Raw genomic sequence first — 20,567 nt, forward strand, 5'->3', positions numbered from 1 at the left:
CCACCCTATCAACATCCACATCCGAAAGGGTCCTGGAGGATTTGGAGGACAGAGAGGGAGATCGAGATCTCCTCTCAGGAGAGACTGGTCTAAGACTGGGCGATCGGCTCTGAAGAGGTTCCAATATAATTGGAGCTGACGCCGGTTCCATCAACACCAACACCTCCTGCGGCCCCCAGGAGAGTGGAGCCGAGCAGGTTGATGCAATTTTTGTGACTTTCTCCGGAGGCTCCTATGAAGCTGACTTAGCTGGAGATCTCTTTTTAGACTTGGATGACTTAGACTTAGCACTGGGAGAAGAATCCAAGGCCTCTTCGAAAGAGGGTTTCAAAAGTCCCTTTAAGATCAGCTTATTCTTTCTCTCTTGGAGCACTCTGGGACTGAACGCATGGCAAAAACTGCAGGATTCCTGCAGATGAATGGCTCCCAGGCAATAGACACAAATAGAATGCCCATCGGTGATGGACATTTTGTACCCACATTTAGAGCACTTTTTGAAACCCGAAGGTTTGTGCTCCTTGGAATCTTTGGACATTTTCACAACAAACACCAACAACACACCTTAAGAAAGGGTCTGACAAGAAAACTCACGGACGCTCAACACCACAAAAACGCGGGAACCAGTTATAAATTGAAACAGTACACACACACTAGAGACACACACTGAGGCAAACTATGTCAAAAACCTCTAACTAAAACGGTTAATAACCACAAGGTCAGGGACAGAAACCAAACCTCTAACAAACGATTTAGCGAACAGACAGGGCGAAAGGACTAGGTCCTCTAACTGAAACGGGCCTAGCCAGAGGGAACAGTTAGCGGGATACCACAAAACAAGCACACTACCAAAAACCTAAACAACACTAAAGACAATAGCTATGAAAATAGCTTTTTGTTTATGAACAAAATTTTTTTTCAAGACAAGAAAAAAGGTACTTAGCCACAGCCAAGAGCGAGACCACATCTGAGCTACACGAGCGGCAAACGAGATCTGGGGATATGGAGCAGTGCACCATGGGATACCTGCTTGGCCCAGCCAATAGAAGACTTCGAGCTAGAAAAGTTTGGCCGAGTCGGAGCCGATATTCAGCTCCGAACCCACGGGAAAGAATGCAGGCGATATAGGACTACATAACATCATGAGTGTTAGCTAATAGCCAACACTTAAGGTGGGCTGGCTCAAAAAAAAGCAAAGTTAACCTCCACCTGAAACTAGCTAGTGAACTACCGTAAGAAACAATATGTCTCTCCTTTTTGCTGGTCAGTGTATTGGTAGCTGACACCAACTGAGAGCCCCTGGCTGCATCCAATAAATCACCATGGGGTCACACACTGACTTCTTAGAAAAACACTCGCATATCTCTTGCACCCTACAAAAACAATGTGGGTTTCAGGATGTTGGTGAATAAGAATCAAGTGTCAAAAAGTTGCTTTCAAAGGTATGAATGGAACTGCGATAGTAGGCTTTGGGCTTTAGGCACCCAAAAGGTCCAAACATTACTTGTAAGAGTCCAAGAATTATTACATTCCTCAATGCACATGATCCTTCATCAAGAGTTTCTGCATGGACAGAACAGCATGAAGACAGATTCTATGGTGTTGGTGTCATAACTGAGGGGAGGTCCTACTACTCAATGCCTTGAGATTCCAAGGAGTGCTCTGGAGAGGGCTTGTCTTTTCTTGGTAAAAGGTGCCATCTTGAAGGAGGACTACTCATCCAGGAAGCAAATGGTATACGAATCCCGTCACACTACCACATACTGTTCAATGAAGGATTTGTAATCTACTGGCATTTACATTACCCACTTACATTTTCTAATGATGATTCTGCATATGAAAGAAAAGTAGTCAAACCCCAATCTTAAAGATGGCCTTTTTTTAATATTCTAGGAAAGCCATTAAATGCCATGACTTTAAAGGCAAAGTGTTTTTTCCTAAAAAGCACAATTCTAACAGTCAAAAACTTTATGCTTTTCAGCAAGGATGAGCACACACTGAAGGGGAAAAGTACTTTGGTGGTATCTCCAAGCCCCGAATACACTTCTTTAATGAACATTCTGTGGGACCTCAACAGCCTCTGAAAAATTTCCGCACAAAAGTAAATAGGAATTTTATTAATAACTGCAATAAGACAACAAAATTCTACAAAAGTAGTAGAATAAATTCCTAATTATGGTATTTAGCAACGGTATAAAAATGGTCACCTGGATAATTCTTACTGACAAATTTCTGACTACTCAAGGCACCAAAGAAGGCATAATTGGCTCCCCCACCTTTATTCCATACATTCTACTAATGTATATAGGGAGATGGACGAAAGTTCTGGAAGGCAGGATGGACAGTCAGATATTTACACTTGGTGTGATTCCCACACTTATGTATATTACTATAGCAATGAGCTGTACAGTGAACTTCAGTGGAGATACAGTGCTTCCAGATTGTCATTAAAAAAAAAAAACACAGCAGATTCTACCAAGACAAAAAGTAAATGAAGCATCAGGCTTAGAATGCAAAATACAAACACCTGCTACATACAGCTCCAATGGCTACAACTCAAGTCAGGTACACAGCAACAGTTCAATCTCATTCTACATCCATTCGAACAGTACTACAGCTAAACAACAAGTCCAGGTTGGAAAGTGCTGTCAACAGTTCAGTTAAGATCACAGCCACTGCTACAGTGGACCAGCATAAAAACAACTGCACCAACAAGGTAAATTCACAAATCTAGACTCTGCTTGTCTCTTTCAAAAAACATACCATATCAGCCGTCTCTAATGAACCATACTGGTACCTGCTGCCATAAGAAGACAAATGTGAACATCTGCTAACCTTACTGAGCCATTTCTAAATATATGCTGCCTCTAATGAGCCACACCCAAATATCTACTCCTCTAAACAACCATACCCGGATATCCTCCAGCAGGTCATCCAAGTCATGGACAGTTAAGCCATTCAAAAATGTGTAAGGCTCATGCATTTCCACTGCAAGGTCATCGTCTTCTGCACTGATGTATTTGGCTAGCAAGTCGATAGGTTTTGCTCTACCATCACGAATCCGGATTTTGGATCTGGAAGTAGAAGAATGGCTACTGTGAGTAAATACTTAACAACTCTTCACATACAATGGAATACAAGACATTATCTTACATGTCATACAACTCCAAAGTCTGTTCTAAATCAAAGGACTTGATACCTGACTTTGAAACTATGCTTTTCTAAGTTTCATACTGTCCTTCCATTAACTGAGGTATCTATATTATTTCTTAGGGAGGAGGGGGAGTTTTGTTATTTATCCTCTCATACTGCAGCCTCTTAAAAACTGGTAAAAAAAACAGCAAACTGTCTAACAACAACACTAGAACAGAGAGATGATGTGATGCCTTTTACCTGAAGAAAAAATTTTTTCCAGCAGAGCTAGCTTACATTTTCATATTATAAGAGCGCCTTATGGGGCACTAATCAAGCTTTAACATCCAAACATATGCAAAAGGGAAGACCGAAAAAAAAAAAATCTCTGAAACTGACAAAAAAAAAAAAAAGACATTTTAAAACACAGCCATAACATACTGCAAAAGCAAGTAGAACAACTAAAAACAGTTCTATGTGAAGTCACACAAAGGTGAATGGCTTGGCACTGCAAGCCAAAAAAAAAAAAGGGTTTTACTCAGAGTCAAGGTAGGGGAATTCACAATTTAGATATTGTACCAGTGGACTCATGCAAAGCAGTTAAGTAATCCCTCATTTTAACAGCACTTTTAATAGATAAGCATTACAGTACTGAATAAAAAACATTCAGAAAGAACCCCAGCAGAAATCCCCATGATATCTTGGATGATAAGAGAATGTCAAGAGTGGAGGGGAAGGACAATTCTAAAAAAGTGATTTTTCAAAAGTCACCAAAAAGTACAATTGTGTACACTTACCATAAATGTAGATGTTTGAGTGTATTCACTGTTGCAGTTATCACACTTGGGTTATCCTGCCAGGGGTAGCCCTCAGTCGGCCCGAATACCAGAGGCTTAGTATTTCTGCGTCGGTTGCTGTCGCTGCAGGACTGATGTCAGGTCAGTGGTATAAAAAACAGGCAGCCGACGCCATTACATCAGCTTTTCTTGCCCCAAATGTCGGAGCCCCCAAATAGGGAGCTAAGTTATGGTGGAAAAACCCCACCAATAAAAAGTAAATACCAATAGCCCTGTAAGGAGTGGGGAAGAGAGAAAGACACAAGGGGGCTGGAGGGTGGAAAACCAGTACTGCAACAGTGAATACACTCGAACATCTACATTTATGGTAAGTGTACACAACTGTACTATGCTCTTCGTGTTTCACTATTGCAGTCATCACACTTGGTTGATTCCCAAAGCTGAAGAATGGGTGGAGGCAGTCAAGAAGAGTTGGGGCTGGCTAGAATGCCCTGCAGGACTGCGGTTGCAAAGCCCGCCCTGGATTTAGAAAAGATAGGCAGGTGGTAATCCTTGGTGAAGACATGAACAGAAAGTACAGTTGTGTACACTTACCATAAATGTAGATGTTCGAGTGTATTCACTGTTGCAGTCATTACATTTGGGTTATCTGCTTGCAGATAAGCCCTCAGCCGGCCTGATTATCAACGCCTTGGGTCCTGCGTCGTTTGCTGTCTTTTCTTCCATGACGTCAGGTAGTCAGGGGTATAAAGCATGCAGCCGACGCCGTTACATCAGTTTTTCTTGCTCCAGATGTCAGGTGCCCCCATAATGGGAAGCAATTATAGACAAGGTTACACCTCTAATTATAAGCAAATACACCAGAAAGCTTAAATACAGTAAACAAGAAGAGAGGTATAGCAAACAGAAGTCAGGGGGCTGGTGGGAGGGGAACCAGGAACGCAACAGTGAATACACTCGAACATCTACATTTATGGTAAGTGTACGCAACTGTACTATGTTCTTTGTTTCACTGTTGCAGTCATTACATTTGGGTAGATTCCCACATCTAAGAAAGGGAGGATGCAATTATTGAGCATTAGGACCAGCTATTAGGCCCTGCAAGATTGCAGTGGCAAAACCAGCTCTGGATTTAGAGAAAATAGGAAAGTGGTAAAGCTTGGTGAAGGTATGAACAGAACTCCAGGCAGCAGCTTGTAGGATGTCCCTGGTAGGAACACCTCTGAGAAAGGCTGTTGACGTAGATGTAGCCCTGGTGGAATATGATCGTATCCCCTGTGAGGTATGTTTTCCATGGTGCTTATAGCAGAAAAGAACGCAATGGCCTATCCATTTAGAAATGGTTTGCTTTGAAATGGCCTTCCCCTCTGCCCCTGCAGCAAAGGCAACTAGCAGCTGTTCAGTTTTTCTGAGAGGCTTAGTCCTGTCCAAGTAAAATTTAAGTTGTCTGTGCACATCCAAAGAGTGTAGAATTTGTCTCCTTTGTTCTGTGAATTAGAAAAGAAGGTTGGCAAATGAATGGACTGATTAAGGGCCACACTGCATACCACCGTGGGCATAAAGGAAGGACTGGTCCTGAGGGACACCCTGTCAGCATGAAAGATAATGAAGGGCTCCACTGCCATGAGGGCCTGTAATTCAGATACTATTCTTGCTGAAGTGATAGCTAGAAGAAAGGATGTTTTCCAAGAAAGGAATTTCAACTCTGCAGTTGCAGCTGGCTCAAAGGGAGGTAGAGTGAGCTTTTCCAATACAAAGTTAAGGTCCCAGGCTGGAGTAGGAGGCTCTCCTGGGTAGTCTTAAATTTTTGGGCCCTCTGAGGAATTGCTTCAGCAGTGGGTGAGAGAAGAAGGGTGGCTCCATATTAAAATGTGCTGAAATGGCAGAGGCGTGAATTTTAATAGAAGAGAAGGAAAGGCCCTTGTGAAGCATCTCTGTTAAGTATTGAAGAATATGCAGTAAACTGGGCACTGTTGTGCCCATCCCCTGAGTCTGGCTCCAGGAACAGAATCTTTTCCACTTTTCAGCATAGGATTTTCTAGTGCTAGGCCTCCTTGCCTCCAGAATGACATCCAGCACCTGCTTACTAAGGGATGGTAATGGAGACTTCAGGTAATTAGCCAGGCTGCAAGGTTCAGGGTTTGAAGCTGGGGGTGCAGAATCTGGCCCTCCTGCTGGGACAGCAGGGAAGCAGGTGCCATGGTTCCAGCAGTGACATACTGAGCAAGAGGGTATACCAGTGTTGGCGTGGCCAGTCTGGTGCAATGAGTATTGTCCTTGGTTTGTCCTGTTTGATCTTTAGTAGAACTCTGGAGAGGAGAGGCAGAGGGGGAAAGGCATAAACTGAGAGGTTTTCCCAGGTGAAGGACAGAGCATCCACTTTCCAAGCTTGTCTGTGGGGAGTCCTTGTGCAGAATTTGTCCAACTGGTAGTTCTGGGGGGAGGCAAACAGGTCTATCTCTGGGCTCCCCCATTTGTTTCTCAACCTGTTGAATATCTTTGGTTCCAGTTTCCACTCGTGTGGGTCCATGAGATTTCTGCTTAGGTCATCTGCCAGTGTGTTTAGCCTGCCTGGCAGGAATTGAGCTTGCAGGTGCAATTGGTAGCTCAAGGCAGTGTTCCACAGAGCCATGGCTAGTCTGCAGAGAGGGTATTAGTGGGGTCCCCCCTGCTTGTTTATGTACCACATAACAATGGTGTTGTCCGTCTTTACCAATAATTGTCCTGGAAGAATGTGGTCCTTGAAGGCTGACAGAGCATTCTGTACAGCTAACATTTCTTTCTGATTGATATGCAGGTGCATTTGATTTGGGTTCCATTTGCCCTGAATGCACTGCCCTGCCAAGTGAGTCCCCCATGCATAGTCTGATGCGTCTGTTGTTATGGCTTGGGCGGCAGGGAGTAGAGTGAATGGCAGTCCCTTGTTTTGGTGGCAGGCCTCTGTCCACCAAAGGAACTCCATCTGTAGACAAGGTATGATAGGAATCGTTGATTCTAGATCCTAAAAATGTTGACACCATAGGCTTTTTATATACCACTGTAGTTTCCTCATATGCAGTCTTGCATATGGAATTAGTAGAATGCAAGAGGCCATGAACCCCAGGGCTTGCAGTATTTTCCTTGCAGATAGCTGGGTCTTTGTGGCCAGTAGTTTGAAGTAGACTGTCAAATGAACTTGTTTCTCTGGCATGAGGTAGGCCATCTGGGAAGATGTATTCAAGCTTGCTCCCAGGAATACAATTTGTCGGCAGGGTACAAGATGTGATTTTTTTTCATTTATGGTGTACCCCAATGACATTAGCAATTTCTTTGCAAATGCCAGATGATTTAATAGTATGTCCTGGCTTTCTGCCTGAATTGGGCAATCGTCCAGGAATGGATATATCTGAATATTTCTTTGCCTGCAAAATGCAATGACTGGAGCTAGGCATTTTGTGAATACCCTGGGAGCAGTGATAAGCCAATGGGCAGTGCAGAGAACAGACAGTGCATGTAGCCTGCTCTGAAACATAGGTATCTTCTGCAATATTCCCTTATTGGGATGTGCAGGTAGGCTTCCTTTAAATCCAGTGTTGCCAACCAGGCATCTTTGCCTAGCATGGGAAGCAGCTGATAAAGAGTTAGCATCTTGAACTTTGGGATTACCAAAAATGTGTTTAGGATAGACAGGTTCAGGATAGGATGCCAGGAATTGTCTTTCCTGGGTACCAGGAAAAGTCTTGAGTAAAAACCTTGCCCGCATTCTTTTTCAGGGACAGGATGAATAGCCCTGATGCTTAAAAGAGAGAGAACTTGCTTTTGAGCCTCTGCCCACTGATTTGGGGGTAGGTCTGGCCAACCATTTGGGGTTGGTAAGGAGTGGAAGTGGAATCCGTATCCTTGGGAAACTATATTTAAAACCCATTTGTCCTGGGCAATGAGTTCCCAATTTGTTGCATGCAGGGCAATCTTTCCCCCTAAAGGAACAGTCAGTTGATCAGGGCTTAGAAGGTTTAAAGTTAGGTCATTGAGACAGTTTACCATAGGGGGAAGTCTTACTACTTCCTGCTTTGGAAGTGGGAGCCCCCCACTGCTTAGGCCTGTGAGTACCTTGGGACTGAAGCCTGGGTGTTCTGCTAGTTCTGGGTTTGGACTGAAAGCCTGGAAGAGGCAGGAAAGGACCAATGCCTCCTAAATCTGGGAGGCTGTACTTGCAGTAAATCTTTAACAGTTTGCATAGATTTAGCTTTTTCCTCCATCTTTTTAAGTACTACTACTGCTTTGTTGCCAAACAGGCAGTTTTGGTTTAAGGAAGCATCCAGTAATTTAGCTTTAACATGATCTGGCAAAGATTGCTCCTTAAGCCAAGCATGTCTTCTACGTACAGACCCAATGACAGCAGCCCTGCAAGATGCCTCTAATGAATCAAAACCACATTGCAAAATATGTTTTCCAGCTTGTTCAGCAGAATGCATTAAATCCTGTAAATCTTTATTAATTTTTATTTTCAGCACAGTCAGGAATCAACATAATATTCTGTTTAAGCAATCCAATAATATGCTGCTGATACTGAAACTGGCAGTTTAAGGCCCTAATGGCCAAGGTTGCAGAAGTGTATACCTTCTTACCCCATCATTCCAGCGCTCTGGAATCTCTATCAGAGGGGGTAGGATTTTTGGCAGTAGTAGCCTTAATGCCCTTGGGTCCTTGTGAAATGGTCTCAGGATCTGCAGTAGGATTTTTAGAGGTACTTGTGAGAGTCAGGTACACTGTAATACCTATCAGGTTTTCTGGGAGCAGGAGGTAAAGAGTCAGGGGTCAGGCTAGATTCCGAGAAGGCATCATCTACAATGTCCAGTACAGGAGGGATAGCTAAAGGCCTGTGTTGAGGCAGGAGTACGAAATCCTTAAGCCTCTTTTTGGAATCAGATTAATCCTGGCTTTAGAGTATGCAGGGTTTCACCAAAAGAGAAATCCGCTGGAGGGGAAGCAGAAGGGAATGGAGCCTCTGCATCAGAATCTTCATAGGTAGATAAGGGCAAATCCTGGTCATTAGAGAAAACAGAAATTTCAGAATCCTAATCAGAAGGAAAATCAGTCCTAGGTCTCTTAGAGGGGGAAGGGTGGCTTCCCCTGATTAGAGTAATAAGGTCTTCAGCCATTCCTATAATTTGTTTTTTAGGCATGGGGGCCTAACCATGCGGGCTGGGCGTCGGTTTTCAAGGCATGGATCGAGTTTTAGGCCTTGAAGAAGAAAATGGCGTCGGTTTAATATGCAAGTCAGTAGGCCTGAGTACACCCTCAGAAGCCGGTGCCTGCACAGCGGCTCCAGACCCATCCAAGGTAGAGACATCCGCTGGTTCCATAGTCGAAGAAGTATCTCGCGGCATACCAAAATCCGAATGGGTCTCAGTAGAGGCCTGCGAATCTGAAGTAGCAGGTATCAGGGGCTGCAAAACAGCTTCACTGAGTACCGGCGAACTAGCGACTAGCTTAGGAGAAGCATTGTCGGCAGCTTTGGACCTATGGGGTCTGTCTCTCTCTTTATTTTTGCATTTTTTCAGAATGTCGGTAGTCGGGTGGCTTACCGAAGCCATTTCTGGATAATTGAACTGAGTACCAAAATATTTAGATGTGTAAATGAACCAACGGCGAATAGTATGAGGTTTGAATAAGGCACAAAACCGACAGCGAGGTACGTTGTGGTCTGGGCCTAAGCAAGGAATGCAGTAAGAATGAAAATCTTTATGAGGTATTTGCTTTCCACAAGAAATACAATTGCTAACTTTTACTGACATCGGTTTAGAGCAAGAAAAAGGTTCCCCAACGGGGTACCTAGCTTAGTTGAAGACTTTGGATCTGAAACTTGAAAACGAAAATTTCAGGAGTTGGCCGACTGGCACTTGCGAACTGCTTCTGCTTCGGGCACTGCAAGACAAGAAAGACTGGGGTAATGACATTGGCTGCATGCTTTATACCCCTGACCACTTGACGTCATGGAAGACGAGACAGCAACCGGCGCAGGACCCAAGACTTTGATAATCAGGCCAGCTGAGGGATACTGCAAGCAGATAACCCAAATGTGATGACTGCAACAGTGAAACACGAAGAACATCCAAACTACACAAAGTAAATTTTTATATGCAAGATGAAACTGCAGTCAGAACATTCATCATACTTTCACAATTAGTCAATATAAACTTTTAAAACATTAGCTTGACAGCTCAAAATTTTAAAAATGAAACCTGCAGAAGCATACCCCCCCCCCCCTATATAGCAATAGCTTTAACACCCTTACCAGAAAGAGAAGGATTAAAATTAACAAAATGCTTGACAGCAGCTAGATTAACTAAAGTTATAGCTTCCGGGTCAGATCTGGGATTACTGTATAAAAAAACTTGAAAGACTGAAGAACACTGCACAGTCTCTATGTACTTTTTAGGGGGTAGCAAGTTACTTGTCAGGGAACCACAGACCTTGGCAAACATCCTTCACTGCTGACAGCCCTGTGGGGATGGGTAAGGGTCATGGACATTCCAGTTGAAGCAAATCATAGTATTTTTTAAGGGACTGAGAAGCCTCAGTGTTCTCCCACTGAAAACAATGTGTCATCCTGGAAACAGTCTCAAGAGAAACAGAATCCCCTTTCAGGGAGAGTCAGATATCACACTCTCCTCAGAGTCTGAGTCAGAAACCTGAGGAAAAAGACTATCTGTCCCTTATGATTCCCCTACATATTACATTTTTTGAACTTCTTCAGGGAAAGAGGAAAGTAAAGGCTGTCTAAGTAAAATTAATACAACATATATGTTTGAATGTCTAATGCTGTAGTAGCCCTAGCTATATGGTTTATATTCTGCCAAGGATATAACAGCTGGCCAGCTTCCAAAACGTCAGGGCACTTTCGATGTGCCCAAAAGTACAGCTTTGTACCTACCATAAATGTAGATGTTCGAGTGTTCACCCTGCTGCAGTCATCACACTTGGGTTATCCTGCCGTCAGGCGGTCCTGCAGTTGGCCCGAATTCCAAAGTCTTGGTCCGGCGTCGGTTGCTGTCACTTCTTCCCTGACGTCAGTGTGCCAGGGGTATATAAGAGGCATCCAACGCCATTTTCTTCAGTTTTTCTTGCCCCAGATGTCAGGTGCCCCCAATAGGTAGGCAAAAGATATATTATATATACATATATATATATATATATATATACATATATATATATATATATATATATATATATATATATATATATACACACACACACACATATATACATATTGCTATATAAAAAGAAAACAAAACCCTTAGGCACAAGCAAATACACCACATAGGTACTATAGGATAGAGTGGTAGAGATAAGTTCAGCTTGTTCAGAGGGGAGGGAGGGAGGGAGGGTAACCTGGACTGCAGCAGGGTGAACACTCAAACATCTACATTTATGGTAGGTACAAAACTGTACTATGTTCATTGTGTTACCCTGCTGCAGTCATCACACTTGGGTTGACTCCCAAAGCTAAGGATGGGAGGTGGAGTCAAACAGGGTTAGAAGAAGCTAGTAGGCCCTGCAAAACTGCAGTGGCAAAACCAGTTCTAGTCTTAGAGTATAGAGGTAAGTGATAGTGTTTGGTGAAGGTGTGCACTGAACTCCAAGTTGCAGCTTCCAGAATATCCTTGGTTGGCACTCCCCTGAGAAAGGCTGCTGATGTAGCTGTAGCCCTGGTGGAGTGGGACCTAATGTTAGCAGGTACCGGTTTCCCATGATGTGTGTAGCAGAAACGTACGCAATGCCCTATCCATTTAGAAATGGTCTGTTTTGAGATAGCTTTTCCTTGTGATCCTGTAGCATAGACTACAAAGAGCTGGTCAGTTTTTCTGAAAGCCTTAGTTTTATCCAAGTAGTAACACAATTGCCTGTGAATGTCCAAGGAGTGCAGGAGTCTTTCTCCTTTGTTCTGGGGATTTGGGAAGAAAGTGGGCAAGTGAATAGTTTGGTTTAGGGCCACAATGGATACCACCTTTGGCATAAAGGAAGGGTTAGTTCGTAGAGAGACTCTGTCTTGATGAAAAATGAGGAAAGGTTCCACTGCCATTAGTGCCTGTAGCTCTGAGACTCTTCTAGCTGAGGTTATTGCTAGTAGTAGAGCAGTTTTCCATGACAGAAATTTTAAATCAGCTGAAAAAGCTGGTTCAAAGGGCAGCAGTGTAATCTTTTCCAGAACAAAGTTGAGATCCCAAGTAGGTGTTGGAGCTCTCCTTGGCGGTCTTAAGTTCTTAGCCCCTCTGAGGTATAGTCTTAGGAGTGGATGTGAAAATAAAGGAGGATCCGTGCTGTAATGAGCTGAAGTTGCTGAGGCGTGGATCTTAATAGATGAAAAGGAAAGTCCTTTGTGTAACATCTCAGTTAAATATTGTAGAACCTGAGGGTTGTTTGGATCAAGGGGATTTTGGCCTTTAGCCTGGTTCCAGGCGCAAAATCTTTTCCATTTGTCTGAATAGGTTTTCCTGGTACTGGGCCTCCTGGCCTCCAGAATGACATCCATAACAGCTTTGGATAAAGGTGTTGGCTGGTTGTTTAGGTAATTCGCCATACAGCCAGGTTTAAAGTCTTGAGCTGGCTGTCTAGAATCGGATTGTCTCATTGGGTGAGGAATTTGTGGCAAAATCCATGGTGGGCCGTGGGCCATGTTCCTTAAAACTGGATACCAATGCTGGCGTGGCCAGTCTGGTGCAACGAGTATCATTTGTGGCCTCTCTAATCTGACTTTCAGCAGTACCTTTGCTAGAAGAGGCAGTGGAGGGAAGGCATACACTGTTAATGTTTTCCAAGTGAATGAGAGGGCGTCCACTTTCCAAGCTAGTGGATGGAAGATCCTTGTGCAAAATTTTTGAAGTTGGTGGTTGTGGGGGCTTGCAAACAGATCTATGTCTGGGCGTCCCCATTTTTGAGCTATCATTGCAAATACTTGTGGATCTAGATTCCATTCGTGTGGATCCATGATGTTTCTGCTTAGGTCGTCTGACAATGTGTTTTTCTTTCCTGGCAGGAATTGTTTTTGTAATTGAACCTGGTAAGACAGTGCAGTGTTCCACAAGGTCATTACTTGCCTGCATAGAGGGTAGGAATGTGTGCCCCCTTGCTTGTTTATGTACCACATTACTGTGGTATTGTCCATCTTTATTATTAGTTGTCCTGGGTGTAGAAGGTCCCTGAAAGCTGTTAGGGCATTCTGTACTGATAGCATGTCTTTTTGATTGATATGCAGATGCCTCTGAGATGTAGTCCATTTGCCCTGAATGCACTGCCCTGCCATGTGTGCTCCCCAGGCAAAGTCCGATGCATCTGTTGTCATAGTTTGCCTGGCTGTGGGTAAGGTGAAAGGCTGACCCTTGTTGAGGTGACATGCCTGCTCCCACCACAGAAACTTCTGTTGAAGGCAGGGAATGAGTGGTATCATTGTTTCCAAGCTGTGGCTGTGCTGAGTCCATACACTTTTCAGGTACCATTGTAATTTCCTCATATGCAGTTTTGCAAATGCTCTTAGTAGTATGCAAGATGCCATGAATCCCAAGGCCTGCAGAAGTTTTCTTGCAGGGAGTTGGGTCTTTGTTGCCATTATTTTGAAATATTGAATCAGCTGTTGTTGCTTGTCTGGCGTGAGATAAGCCATCTGGGCCGTTGTATTCAAGCTGGCACCCAGGAATATTATGTTTTGTGAGGGCACTAGTTTTGATTTCTTTTCATTTACTGTGTACCCTAGGCAACTTAGAAGGTGTTTGACAAATGCCAGATGCTTTAAAAGAGTGTCCTTGCTTTCTGCTTGAATAAGGCAGTCATCCAGGTATGGGTATATCTGAATTCCTCTTTGTCTGCAGTATGCAATTACTGGTGCCAGGCATTTTGTGAAGACCCGGGGCACAGTAGATAAGCCAAAGGGCAGTGCAGAGAATTGATAATGCATTGAACCTGCAATGAAGTGGAGGTATCTTCTGCAATTTTGTCTGATAGGGACATGCAGGTATGCCTCCTTGAGGTCCAAAGTGACTAGCCAAGCATTCTTGCCCAGCATGGGAAGAAGCTGCTGTAGTGTTAGCATCTTGAATTTTGGTACTTGCAGATAGGTGTTCAGAATCCAGAATGGGTCTCCATGCTTTGTCCTTTCTTGGGACTAGGAAGAGTCTTGAGTAAAATCCTTGTCGTTGCTCCTGTGTAGGTACCTGTTGAATGGCTCTCATGTCCATGAGAGCTGTAATTTGTTTTTGTGCCTCTGCCCATTGATTTGATGGCAGGTTTGGCATTCCTTTGATCCTTGGTAAGGTATGAAAGTGGAATCTGTATCCTTGAGAGACAATGTTTAGAACTCATTTGTATTTTGTGATGATGTGCCAGTTGTCTGCAAAAAATGCTAGTTTTCCTCCCAAGGGAGTTGCCAGGAGAGATTTGCTTGGTAGTTTGAGGATAAAGTCATTGTGTTTGTCTTCTGCTAGCTTGGGGCCTGTCTTCTCCTCCTTTCTGGGTAGCAGTACCCCATTGGCGAGGTTTTTAAGGGTTCTGTGACTGACCTCTGCCCCTTGGGCATCTGTATTTGCCCCTCTGTAATCCGTCAGAAGCTGGAAAGGACCATTTTTTTGTTGGCCAATTTCTGCTGAAACGAGGGGGGTTGTACCTGCAAAAAATCCTTGACCATTTGCATAGACTTTGCCTTATCCTCCATTTTCTTTAAAACCTCTTCTGCTTTGTCACCAAATAATACATCCTGCTGTAAAGGTGCATCCAATAATTTTGCTTTAACATGGTCAGGAAGGATTTGTTCTTTTAACCAAGCATGTCTACGTATGACAGAGCCAGTAACAGCTGCTCTACAGGAAGCTTCCAATGAATCAAATCCGCATTGTAAAGTATGTTTGCCCACCTGTTCAGCTGCATGCAACAGATCCTGCATTTCCTTGAATTCAGACTGTTCTGAATGTGTGCTCATTTTTTTTTTAACTGAGACATTAGGAATTGCTGATATTTCAACATGTGAAACTGGCAATTTAATGCTCTCACAGCCAGAGTTGCTGAGGTGTATATTTTCTTTCCCCATCTATCTAGGGCTCTGGAATCCCTTTCAAAGGGCACAGGATTTTTAGCCACAGAAGCTTTAGCTCCCTTAGGACCCTGGGAAATTGTTTCTGGGTCAGCTACAGGGCTTTTATAAAGGAATTTGTGTGAGTCAGGTACTCTGTAGTATCTGTCTGGTTTGGCTGGAGCAGGAGGTAGAGAATCTGGATTTAAACTAGACTCCAAGTAAACATCATTCACAATATCTAAAACAGGAGGGATAGCAAGAGGTCTGTGCTGGGGTAGTAAAAGGAACTCTCTGAGCCTTTTCTTAGAATCTGAATAATCCTGGCCTTCCCAGTGGAAATGTTCCCTCATGGTAAGTAAAGTTTACCCAAAGGAGTGGTCTTCAGGGGGAGATGCTGAGGGAATAGAGTCTTCAGCATCAGAGTCTTCATAAGGTGGAAAGGTGTAATCCTGTTCCTCAGAAGAATCTGAGGAGAGTGAAACCTGGTTAGAGGATGCATAATCCTCCTCTTGTCTGGGTCTTTTATCAGGAGGGGGATGGGAACCCCTGATAAGGGTAATCAAATCTTCAGCCATCTTAAGCATCTGTTTCGTAGGCATGGGGCCTTGAACTGTAGACTGATGTACAGTTTTCTTAGGTTTTAAAGAAGTTTTAAGCTTAGCATAAGATTTAATGGTGAGTGTAGTCGGTCTGAAGACACCTTCTGCAACCAAAGGTGTTTCTACTTCTGCTCCCGTGTCGGAAGATGGCTGCGTCGGCCTAGTATGCTCCGCTTGGGAATCCGCTGCTGTCTGGGGTTCCAGTTCTGCAGTCGTCAGGGGCTGCATAGGCACCTCACTGAAAACCGGAGAACCGGCGACAGGCCCAGCTGAGGCCTCGGAGTCTGGCTTGTTCCTAGGCTGCCTGTCCTTATCCTTGCATTTTTTTATGTATGGCGGTCGTCGGCTGCTCCGATGGCATGATATAATTAAATTTCCTACCAAAGTAATGCCGTGCGAAGTCAAAACGGCATTTGATAGTTCGTTTATTAAACCTAGCACAAAACCGATAACCTGGGACGTCGTGGTCTGGGCCTAGGCAAGGAATACAATAGGAATGGAAGTCCTTATGAGGTATTTTCTTCCCACAAGAAATGCAATTGTTAACTTTTTCTGACATCGGACTGAGGCAAGAAAATGTTCCCCAACGGGTAACTTAGCTTTATTGAAGACTTCGGACTGAAATTCAATCGAAAATCTCAGGTGTCGGCTGACCGGCACTTGCGAACTGCTTCTGCTTCGGGCACCGCGGCAAGAAAGACTGGAGAAAATGGCGTTGGATGCCTCTTATATACCCCTGGCGCACTGACGTCAGTGAAGAAGCGACAGCAACCGACGCCGGACCAAGACTTTGGAATTCGGGCCGACTGCGGGACCGCATGACGGCAGGATAACCCAAGTGTGATGACTGCAGCAGGGTAACACGATGAACATCTGTCAGGTAGCTCAAACTGGGTTGGCTAAAAGACAAGTTTGGGCACCAAGCCCTTCTGAGTTTTCCTGCCAACAGAGACAGGGAGGCTGAGCCCTGAAAGGACAATGCTAGGAAGAGCAAAAAATAAATAACCACAGCCTACCGTAAACAACACACCAAAAATCAGGAAAGATGGAGGGAGCAGCTACTGCAGCAGTGATCAACTTTACTTACACATCTGTACATCTACTGATACCTACCTATATAGCTACAGCTGTATAGGTAGACTACCCTACTTACTACATTTGGAAGGTAGAAGGAGAAGAGTCCAGAAGCCCCTAGAGAATGGTCCTTGCAAAGTCTGATCTAGACCTAGAGAAAAAAAAAATCAAGTTTACAGTATTTTGTAAAAGTACATACAGAAAAACAAAGCAGCAGCTTCTAAAATGCTTCTAAAATACAACCCTTTTCAAAAAGCCATAGACGAAGCCAAGGCCTTGGCAGAGTGAGCCTTGACCCTGTCTGGAAAAAAGTTTGTTGTGGCAAGTACAACAAAAGGTAATAACATTAGACAACCATTTGGAAATAGTCTGTGTTTATACAGGCTGTCCCTTATTATTATTTTCACAAGAAAATAACAAAAGATCCAAAGATCTGAAAGATTTAATTCTGTCAAGGTAGTACTTGAATTGTCAATGGATATTCAAGGTACTCCCTCACTTTTAAGATCAATAAAGAAAATGGAGAAACAGATAGTTAGACTCAAAGTAAACTCAGATACCAGTTTAGGCATAAAAATGGATTAGTTCTCAATGAAACCCTGTCTCTGTGGAAAATGAGATAGGGTTGACTCGCCATAAGAGCTTGCTATTCAGATACTCTTTTTGCAGAGGTCAGAGCAATCAGTAAAACTGGTTTCTGTGTCAAGACCCTGAAGTCAGACAGATTAGATGGTTCAAACAGAGCAAGTGTTAGCTTCTCTAACGCAAAATTAAGATCCCAAGAAAGGGTCTTTGGTTTTCTGGGAGGCCTCTAAGTAAAACCCCTTTCAAAAATCAGCTGACATGAGAAAGCCTTGAAAGATGATCATCCATGGCAAACATGCTGAAATGGCCAATAGATGAACCTTGATGGAGGAGTAAGACAGGTCATAGGATAGTAACTCATACAAATTTTGTAAAACCAGAGCACAACTAGCACTGAACGGGGTGCTGGTTATTTTGCTGTTGGCATCACCTAGAAAGTGATTTCCTTTTGTTAATACATGATTTTCTAGTAACACACTTTTTTTGCCTCCATTAGTACTTGCAGCACATCCTCAATAAACAGGTGTCTAAACGAAATTAAGAACCTAACATCCACATAGTCAGTTGAAAATGACTGGGGCCAGGGTGTAAACATCCCTGATCTTGTGTGAGTAGATCCAGTCTGTGAGGAAGCTTGTGGTAATTGCCTACATTCATTTCCAAAAGAAGGAAGAATCACAGTTGCCTGGACCAGAACGGGGGTCACCACAACGATCTTGGAGAATCCTTCTGGATCTTTAGAAGCACCCTGGGTTATCAGCAGAAAGGGTGGAAAAACATAAAAATTCCTGTCAAAAGAAAAGAAAAGACATCTGTCTTCCAGACCTTCTTGCGTGGAGTCCTACAGCAGAGAATCTTGACAACTGATTAATTAGAGAGGAGGCAGATGGGTCTACTAGAGGAACTCCCCACAGATGGATCAAATCTTGGTAGACCGCTGATGTAAATGCAGCAAAGAAACTGGAAACCATGCAACAAAGCGGACATCAAAATTAGCATACAAAACCTTTTATTAAACACTTTCGTGCTCAGATGTCTTCAGAATACTACTATTAATAAAACCACTCATTTTTATAACTAACCAATGAGATTCCGCCATCAATTATTTAAACCATTAAAGACACATAAAAATGCACTTCTATTAAAAAATAAAAAACTTTTTAAATATACATAATATATGACTCATTTGACTAATGTTTGTTTAAATACAACCTTCTATTCCTTAAAAAACAGTTTATATTCACCATGTCATTAAGCCCAGGAGCCCTGTCAGCATTTAACTTTAATTGCCATAATGCCTTCCTTTGTTCTAAATAGTTCTTAAAGTCACCTCCCCTGAAATCCATCAACCATTGTATTAAAATAGAAAAAATAAACTTTTGATACTTGTTACATTCTAAAGTATGCTTAAAAAGGGCATTCTTAGTATCTTTCTTTTTCATACAATATAAATGCTCCCCCACTCTCTCATGAAGAGCCTTAGTTGCCACGTCTATATAGAAGGCTGAGCAACCTCTACATACACAAATATAAAACAACCCTTTGCTTTTACAACAAAATCGTCCAGGTACTTTTAAAGTATACGACAGGTGTTGAAGGGACAAAAAATTCCTTCCAAAATATACCTGAAGATATTACATTCTCCACATTTAAACATTCCATTAGAATTATCAGTGTAACAACTGTCTGCTACAGAAAGATAGTACCAGGTATTTACCAAAGTCTTTAAACTACTATTTTTATATACAAAACTAGGTTTTACTGCAACCACTTTAAATAACTCTTTGTTACCCTCCAGTATTTTCCAATTATTTTGCATAATTCTACATATACTGGCACTATCAATGGTCATGTCCAAACTACAAAATAACCTACCTTCAACATCATCATTCAACTGAATGCCTAAGAAATGAATACTTTAAAATAGATGGATATAAAGTGCATCTCTTACTAAAAATATTATTAGTTATATTCTTTAAGTAATTCGCATCATACCCCCTTAATAAGGAATAATTCCATTATGAAACTAAACTCTTCCTTAAGTTTAGAATCATTACTAGTTATTCTACTGGCTCTTATAAATTGTCCTTTGGGTATATTTTTTCTTTATGAAACATGGATGGTCACTTCTATAGTGCAAATAGCTACTGGTGAACTTCCTATGAACACTACTCTCAAATTCATTTGAAACACAACTCCACTTTAAATGAACATCCAAAAAGCTGACTTCCACCCCATATTCACCCAATACAAATTTAAGAAAATCAGAATTACAATTTAATTATCCACAAACTGTTTAACATCACATACTATCCCTTCAATTTGTTCCCACCAGCCCATAACAGTATTGGCAAATGACAGGGCAGCTGCAGACCCCATTGCTACCCCCTTCATTTGCTTGTAAAACTTTTTTGTTAAATAGAAAATAATTATCTAATACAATTTCTATCATACTGCAACAAAAATTATTTTTTGGCTGAGGAGATTAGAAAACAAATTCAAAAAATTATCTTACATACTCTACACCTATATTATAGGGAATATAGGTAAATAAGGAGCAGACATCTACCACAAAAATGATATGTTTCTTGGGATCAAAGTTGAAATTAACTAAAAATTCTCTTCTCTTATCTAAAAAAATCCCATGAATCTTTAATGTACAAATCTAATTTTTGCACCATAGGATTTAATAGAGAATATATCCGCGGTGGTGGTGCTGCGGTAGTGTTGTCGCCTCACAGTAAGACGCTGTCCGGTTCGATTCTCAGTTAGGGCGTCTTCTGCGTGGAGACATGCGTGAATGGGCGTACCTTCGTTGAAGGCTGTGCGTCAGGGCTGGCAACTCTGCACGTAAAAATCAACTGCCAATCATTAGCTGACCGGAGTTCTGCTGTGGCGACCCCTAACCGGGAAAAAGCCGAAAGACACAAAGTACGGTTGTGTACCTACCATAAATGTAGATATTCGAGTGTATTCACTGTTGCAGTCATTACACCTGGGTTATCCTGCTGGCAGGCTACCCGCAGTCAGCCAGAGTTCCAAAGTCTAGGTCCGGCGTCGGTTGCTGTCTCCTCTTCCCTGACGTCAGTGCGCCAGGGGTATAAAAGACGCAACTGACGCCATTTTCTTCAGTTTTTCTTGCTTCAGATGTCAGGTGCCCCCAAGTAGGAAGGCTGTAAAAAAGTATGCCAAAAGGCATGCATGTAGTAAAATAAACATTTCCTTCATCTACAAGCAAATGCACCACATAGGTTGTATAGAATTGAAAAGTACAGTAAAGTCCCAGCATAGAAAAGGGGGAAGGTGGGTGGGTAACTTGGACTGCAACAGTGAATACAC

The 20,567-nt window shown here is 42.7% G+C and overlaps 1 protein-coding gene across 1 annotated transcript in view; it reads right to left on the reverse strand.

Moving 5' to 3' along the window:
• The window catches only part of CACTIN (cactin, spliceosome C complex subunit), a 710,497-nt gene that overhangs the window by 484,798 nt on the left and 205,132 nt on the right, over positions 1-20,567 (reverse strand). The window contains exon 5 of the mRNA XM_044053865.1: positions 2,909-3,071. Coding sequence (XP_043909800.1) covers positions 2,909-3,071 — 163 coding nt within the window. The remainder of the gene's footprint in view (positions 1-2,908; positions 3,072-20,567) is intronic.

This window comes from Protopterus annectens, chromosome 13.part0 (genome assembly GCF_019279795.1).
Source record: "Protopterus annectens isolate FY-2018-M chromosome 13.part0, PAN1.0, whole genome shotgun sequence".
NCBI classification, from domain to species: domain Eukaryota; kingdom Metazoa; phylum Chordata; order Ceratodontiformes; family Protopteridae; genus Protopterus; species Protopterus annectens.